The sequence below is a fragment of the Vespula pensylvanica genome, chromosome 9 (assembly GCF_014466175.1).
Source record: "Vespula pensylvanica isolate Volc-1 chromosome 9, ASM1446617v1, whole genome shotgun sequence".
In the NCBI taxonomy this organism is placed as follows: domain Eukaryota; kingdom Metazoa; phylum Arthropoda; class Insecta; order Hymenoptera; family Vespidae; genus Vespula; species Vespula pensylvanica.
The window spans coordinates 6338086-6345980 of NC_057693.1; the positions used below are offsets into that span (position 1 = coordinate 6338086).

Here is a 7895-nt window from a genome sequence, read left to right on the forward strand (position 1 = left end):
TCGGACGATTCTGTCAGCTCTTTTGTGACGCCGCGCGAAACGGCGCCGCGGAGAATTTCCACGCGAAGTACCACGCGATGAATCATCCGGACGATATGCTCGCACGATTTTCCCTTCTCTCTCTCTCTCTCTCTCTCTCTCTCTCTCTCTCTTTCTTTCTTTCTCTCTCTTTCACCCTCTTTCAAAATCCGCGAGATTAATTGTCCGCGATCGTGAACTCGAACGTAAATCGTCGGACTCCTTTATGTATTGAGAATTCTCTTCTTTGGCTAAATTATAGTCTTTGCAATAAATCTCAGAATAATCAACAATATTTATATATATATATATATTTACTTTTTTATTTTATATTCAAACATTTTTATATACATACATATTTTATATATCCTTGTTTCTTTTTTATATACGTACATCTATATATATGTATATATATATATATATATACACATACTGTGCGTGTATGTGTGTGTGCGTGTACACACATCGTACCTATTTATATATTTATATATTTATAGCAAATTTTTCGCGTCAAATTTTCTATACATTAATTTTTATTATTATTCCTTTCTCCTCTCTCTTCTTGTGCAAAAAGAAAAAAAAATATATATATATATATATATATATATATATATATATATGGGTAGATATGCGTACGGTTTGGACCACGAAAAGTGCGAGTAACGAGTGTCGCGTAAATGTGTATGCAAAAAGAGAAATGTAAAAGATGTTGGGTGTGCGAGGGAAGAAGTTTCTCTGAAGGGGTTGCCGTTTATTTTCAGATCGTGCGCCAAGCGAAGGGGATCAACGTCGGTGCAAAAGCAGCACGCCCCTGCCACTTCCCGGCTCTCTTACCACCAACGGAGAAGGTAACTATGCTCTAGAGATTAAACTCTTCTTTTTTAGATCAACTTTGCTCCAGTTAAACGAATTTTCTTTTGAATTCCTAAGATCTATCTTTTACAATGCATAAACATAAACTCTCGCGAAATTCTTTTTACGTTTTTTTAATAATAACAACAACAATAATTATTATTATTAATACAATATAAATATATAAATATATTATAATATAAATATAAATTCATATAATATAAGATAAATATAAATATACTAATAATAATAAAATATAATAATATAATAATTATTGTTGTTGTTTTGATTGAATTGCGATAGTTATTTTCAATAGTATTAACAAACTAATAATTTATAATATTTAAAGTGCCAATTAAATTATTACAGAAAAAAAAAAGAAAAGTTTATAGTATTATAGATCAATGATATAGATCGGTAACGGTTGTTTCAAATAAGGTCCATCGAGTTTACGCCATTGGTCTCGGTGGCTACGCCTATATCCACGTGGCTAACCTTGAACGTCGCCACGAGAACGATTTCTTCTCTTCGTCTTCACCTCGCGTTTTTCACTTCCGCGTCCTACAATCGAGATCCTACCGGCGAATTCGCCAACAGGTTCTTCTTTCTTTCTCCCTTTTTCTCTCTTTTTCTACCTACCTATACCTCTCACCCTTCTTCTCTTTCTCTTCCTTTTGCTCCCCCAGTTTTTCTTTCATTCTTTTTCTAGGAAAAATCTTTCCTCGGACAAAAGTTTTGGACCGTTGTTTAAGGAGATACCTAAGTTCAGCGGTTTCATTCAACTTTTTATCTTTTTTTCCTTTTATTTTTTATTTTTATATATATATATAATAATATGGCTATAATTTGGTTAACTCTGTTACTTTATTTTATACACATATATATATATATATACTTTTTTTAAATTATATATTTTATTTTTATATATATACAAATAATCGATATTTTGTTATATACAGATTCATATAAATTTTGATAAATTCCATATGTATATATATATATATAAATATATAATATATATATTACATTTTAATTATATATATATTAAAGCAACAGTAGTTACAGAATTATATATACATATTTGAAGGAATTTAGAAAATCAAAATATAAATACAAAATTTAGATAATTCCGTGTAGAAAATATAAATGTACATTTCCTTTTAAATTAGAAATTCTACACGAATGAAAATTATTCGACGTCGTTCGAGTTTTTCCGAGGACGTCTTCTTCTTTTTCGTCTTCGTTGTCTTCGTCGTCTTCGTCGTTGAAGAAATTTCCTCGGCATGGACGTTCCACGAGGCTGACGCGCGCAGGTTTTCACGCATGACGCACCGCGTGGTACGCGAACTCTTCTCTTCGTTTTTCGGGTCGCTCTTCGTTTGCTTCGTGGAACGCTCGAAACGTTTCTGGCCCCAACCACAAAACAAGAAAAGTTATCTCTTTCTCTCTATCTCTCTTCTTTTATTTTCACTCTTGAAAGTATCAAAGAAAAAGAGAAAGATATCTTTCTTCTCTATTCGTTCTTTCTTTCCATGTTTTCATGAATTTGGGACAAGGTCGAGAAATAGTTTTCACCGAATTCATCGTTTTTCTTTTTCTTTTTTTTTTTTTTTTTTATTTTCTATTAATAGACGATAAAACGACGAGAACATTGATATGAAAGATAAGAAGGAAAAAAATGATCGAAAGAAATTTCATCGAACGTGAAAACATTATTGATTTATTTTCAATATATATCATATTGTTTAGAATATATATATATATATATTTATATTTAATGTATCACATATATAGATATATACGTACGAATATATATCGGTATAGAGTACGTAGTACGTTGATGTCACGAAGAGAAGAAGACGGACGCGAGTCAAGACCGAGAAACGTTTACGAGCTGTGATTTCCTCGTAGCATCATCGAAGGAGAGGCCTTTGCTTTTACTATCTGCCTTTGCCAATGCAAAGGCCACTGCTCTAACGACGTCAGGCATTCCCAAGCCGGCAGCAAATTGCGTCCGTAGCGAAGTATTCTTCGCGAATGCCGTGGAAGAGCGAAAGAAAAGGAGAGATAGATAAATATATAGATAGATAGATAGATAGATAGATAGATAGATAGAGAGAAAGAGGAAGAGAGAGAGAGAGAGAGAGAGAGAGAAAGAGAGATTGACCAAGCCACTCGTCGAACTCTTCCAAGTAGCCACGCACTCGAATCTCTTTTCTTTTTGATGTTCTTGAAACTTTAACTTTATCCCTGTAGTAATAAACTTTTCTTCATTGAATTTATAGATATTGGTAAATCAAACTTCTGATCGGTATCGATTAATTTGAGTCTACATATATATATATATATATAGATATATATAAAATAGTTACATATTATAACATATATAAAACATATACATTATTATTATATATATATATTATTTATATATAAAAAATTTCTTTATTTTATATATATATATATATTTATATATCTATATATAAATACATATACTTGTACGTATATGTACATTTACTTTTAATCAAGGATATAAAACGATATGAGAAAAACCAGTCGAAAAAGAAAAAGTGGCTGTTCTTCCGGTGAATATTTCGGGGCACCTTTGAAAAATTCTCCAGAATGAAATAGAAAAAGGGAGGAAAGAGAAGAGAAAAAAAGGAAAGGAAAAGAAATATGAAAGAGAAAAAAAAGCTGAGAGGAAGGAAAGCCGGCTCCCGGGATGCAGGTTTGAGAATGGCACGATAGGTCGACGAAGGTGGGTGGCATTCGGCGCGACTGTTTGAGGGAACAGGGGGACCCCTGGCGCCAGACAGCTGCCGCGTGTCTCGACCTCGCTCGCTCTCCTTTCCTCTTTCTCCTCTCCTCCTGTCTCTCGTCTCGCCACCACCCTCTCTCTCTCTCTCTCTCTCTCTCTCTCTCTCTCTCTCTCTCTCTCTCTCTCTCTCTGTTTCTCTGTCTCTCTTTCTTACTCTCTCCATACACTCTCTCTTTCTCTTTCTCCTTCTACGTTCACACGCATACACGTACGTGCTCAACTCGGCTTGCTATTTTATTGATTTATTTTGGCTCTAGCTCTCTCTCTCTCTCTCTCTCTCTCTCTCTCTCTCTCTTTCTCTTTCTTTCTCTTTCTCTGTCTCTTTTTCTCTTTTCTTTTCTTTCCTTCCTTCCTTGAAAGCAGACGATCGATCGATATACGATGTTGAATCTTATTCGTCCCCCCTCTCTCTTTCTCTCTGTTTGTTTTTCTATCTTCCTCTCTCTTTAATTTTCTTCCTCTCAATTTAAATATAATCCTCAAGATAATTTAATTATTACACGGTTAGAAATCAAACGATAATATCCCCCTATGCGTATACGTAGCCTATCGTCCTCCTATCGTATCGAGATGATTAATCGTGATATTTCACGTATAAAACGTACCGATCATTTATCAGAGATTCTTCTCTATCTCGACTCTTTCGGTCGATCTACCTACTCGATGCGGTATATTGGCCAATATCTTCGTTTCGACGTGGGTCGTCCTCATCGCTTCGCTTAGGATTCAATTCCATCATTTCCTTTTTTTCCTTTTCTTTCTCCCCTCCCCTCCCCCTTCTCTGTCCATTCCTCTCCATCCAATCCCCTCACCATCTCGATGAATTACGCGAAGAACGTGACATTAAATATGCAGGTATCATATAAATACACATATGTGTATATATATATATATATTAACATGTGTACGTGCATAACCGATACTACTCCAATACACATATGCACATTCACACACATACACATGTATCTAGCTTAGTTGGTTCACGAGTATAACTTATTAGCGTAATATTAACGAGGATAGCACAGAAAAGGAAACCGTGAGAAAGAGAACGAGTTAAATCAAATTTCGTTGTGAGACCCTTGAAATCTCTTCGAAACGGGAGGATAGGATTATGTCTCTCTGAAACACCCACGTATTCTCCTGTTGCTCCGCAACAGGTTGTTCTCTCTCTCTCTCTCTCTCTTTCTCTCTCTCTCGTTCTCTCGCTCGCTCGCTCTCTTTTCTCTTCCTCTCACAAGATCTGAACACCCTCGAGTCAGAATGGCAGACTCATTACGTCCTTTTTCTTTTATTTTCTCTTCTTCTTCCTCTTCTTTTTCTTCTTCTTCTTCTTCTTCTTCTTCTTCTTCTTCCTCTCAATAACGTCTCTGTGTGTATCTCTCTCTCTCTCTCTCTCTCTCTCTCTCTCTCTCTCTCTCTCTCTCTCTCTCTCTCTCTCTTTCTCATTCAACAGGCAGTCAAACACCGGTATCTTTTACTTTCTCCACGAGTTTATCCGCATATCTCGAAATTAATCATGTGATATATTATCGAAATCGGTCTTATCTCCTTAATAGATAAAAAAACAAAAAGAAAAACAAGGAAGTAACGTCGGAAAAATTTTTAATCAAACGAGTGAAATTACAATTCGATATTTCTCTCTCTCTCTCTCTCTCTCTCTCTCTCTCTCTTTCCATTTTTCTCGACGAGTTATCCGACGCGAGAAGGTCAAGGTCGGCCTTGGGGAGGTTCGATCGAAGTCCTTAAAGGGGAGATATCTCTTCCGCGCGGAAGTAACAGCTTCCGCGATTTCATTTTCAAACATTGATGATCTCAGATGTTGTTGCGGAAAATTGATGCCAGTCGCGTAATGGATTCTTCCTCCATTCTTTTTTCTTTTCTCTCTCTCTCTCTCTCTCTCTCTCTCTCTCTCCCTCTCTGTCTCTTCTTACGGAATAGATAGATAGTTCTTCGTGATTCATTCGAATCGATGGCCGATCGGTCACGTTTTCCTTCGTGTTCCTCGAAATCAATCGTTCGAATCGATCCGATCGCGTTGCGTCAGTTTCTCTTTACCGTCGTTCACTCTTGCGACTGGAAAATAGAGGAAGAACTTCGTGATCGAGTGCACGAGCTGTAGGCTCTTTGCTAACCGATGGAAAAGAACGACGACGAGAAGACGGCATGTTAGAAAAAGAAGAAGAAGAGAGAAGGAGGAAGAAGAAGAAGAAGAAGAAGAAGAAGAAGAAGAGGGTACGCGGCATGAAATCGAATTGGATCAGGCCACTTGAGAGAAGCCGGAATGAAATCGCGGCGCGAATAAGCCTCTTAATAAAATGAAGGACTGATTGCTCGACGACGACGACAACGACGACGACGACGACGACGTCGTTTTAGCCATCTTCCTTCTGCTACTGTACCTATTCAATCTCTTTCTCTTTCTCTCTCTCTCTCTCTCTTTTTCTTTCTCTTCCTCTCTTTTTCTTTCTTTCTTTCTTTCGTATACGAGAGATCCGTTTAGGTCGACGGCCTCGATCCTTCGATCGAAGCGAAAATAGATCCAGAAGTGGTACTACTCTTCGTTTAACTATATATCATCGTTACGTACTTTTACGCCGTCGGTAAAGATGAAAAACTAATATCACGGAGGAACTAATCCTGTTCACTTACTGTCACTTTAGAATCATACGTTCCTCTCTCTCTCTCTCTCTCTCTCTCTCTTTTTTTATTTTTCTTTCTCTTTCTCTCTGTTGTGTCTCAATACGTTATTTATTTATTCCATTTATCGAAGTCAATACAACGTTTCAACGATAAAAATAGAATTAGCTATTTCGTTATTGTTATTGGTATTCTTTATTTATTTTATTTTGTTTTATTTTATTTTATTTTATTTTATTTTTTTTCTTTTTCTTTTTCGTTTGTTTTCATTCATATAGGTAATCGAATTTTTTTTTCGTCAGATAAATTTCCACGAGCGACATGCTCTGATAAAAGGAGGCTAAAGCGTGAAAATGATATCTACGAGACAAATGCGTATTAAAGTCTTGCACTCTGTTTATGAATAGGTACGTCATGGATTTTAACTGTGAATTGTGAAGTCAATAATTACACGAGGAAATTGGAGTCGCGTCTCGTTGCGGAGGACGTACTTCCGTTAAAAACAAAAAAGAAGAAGAAAAACGTGAAAAAAATCAACAACGGCTTTTTCGCACTTTAATTCTCTTTTTTTATTCTTCTTCTTCTTTTTTCTTTTCTCTCTCTCTCTCTCTCTCTCTCTCTCTCTCTCTCTCTCTTTTTTTAAATCAAAACATGTCACGTACAGTTCCGTCAGAATTATTTATAGACGTCGTTTAATAATATCACTTTAAATTATTTTTCTTCTTCAAACGTAGTCTCGACTTTCGATAACTAACTCGATAACGATTACAGTTTCTATAAATCGCTGGTTTTATAATTTCGATGGTCTTTCGATCTGTTACGTGCAACTTTGCAAATTTTCCTTGTTCATTTACAAATTGTGTAGTTCAATTAACAATTAAATAGTTCAATTAATAATTAAAAACGCGCACGCGAACGATCGTAATCGTGCTTAACCTTACGCTCTTCCCTGTTATAAGATAGGAGTTTATCGGAACGTACAAACAAGCGTGTCGTCGTCGTCGTCGTCGTAGTCGTCGTCGTCGTCGTCGTCGTCGTCGTTGTCGGCAAACTAAATTAATAACACATTCAAGTATTATATGTACGTACACAAAAATACATAAGTATGTACGCTCACATATGTAATTACATATACGATATTTTCCACGAAAACGATGACACGATCTCGATTAAACGAATAATTAAATCACGATGAGTTAACCATTCGCACGGAATAAATTGTTCTCCGAAGCATAGTTCAAGAAAGAAAAAGATAGATGTCAAAATCGCGAAACTTTTCTCTCTCGATTTCTTTATCGTGAAAGTTTGACAAAGTTTGTTTTCTTATTTATACTTCCGTTTTCAACAAGATCGTCAAATTTATTTAGAATCATACATACATATATATGAAAGTAAATATACACGTACATACATAAAAATCTACTTATATATCGATTTAATCGATCTATAGCCGATCGTAGAATTGGCTAATCGCGATAGAAAATCTTTTTAATTCCAAAAAACCGCGTTAATCGATAGAAAATTATGAATCGTCTTTTACAACCGGATTCACCGAATATTTCGTATAAAAAAA

General features: G+C 35.6%; 1 protein-coding gene across 1 annotated transcript in view; it reads left to right on the plus strand.

The window, feature by feature from the left end:
- Positions 1-7895, plus strand: part of LOC122631969 — a 39643-nt gene that overhangs the window by 16354 nt on the left and 15394 nt on the right. Inside the window, exon 3 of the mRNA XM_043818260.1 lies at positions 780-866. Coding sequence (XP_043674195.1) covers positions 780-866 — 87 coding nt within the window. The remainder of the gene's footprint in view (positions 1-779; positions 867-7895) is intronic.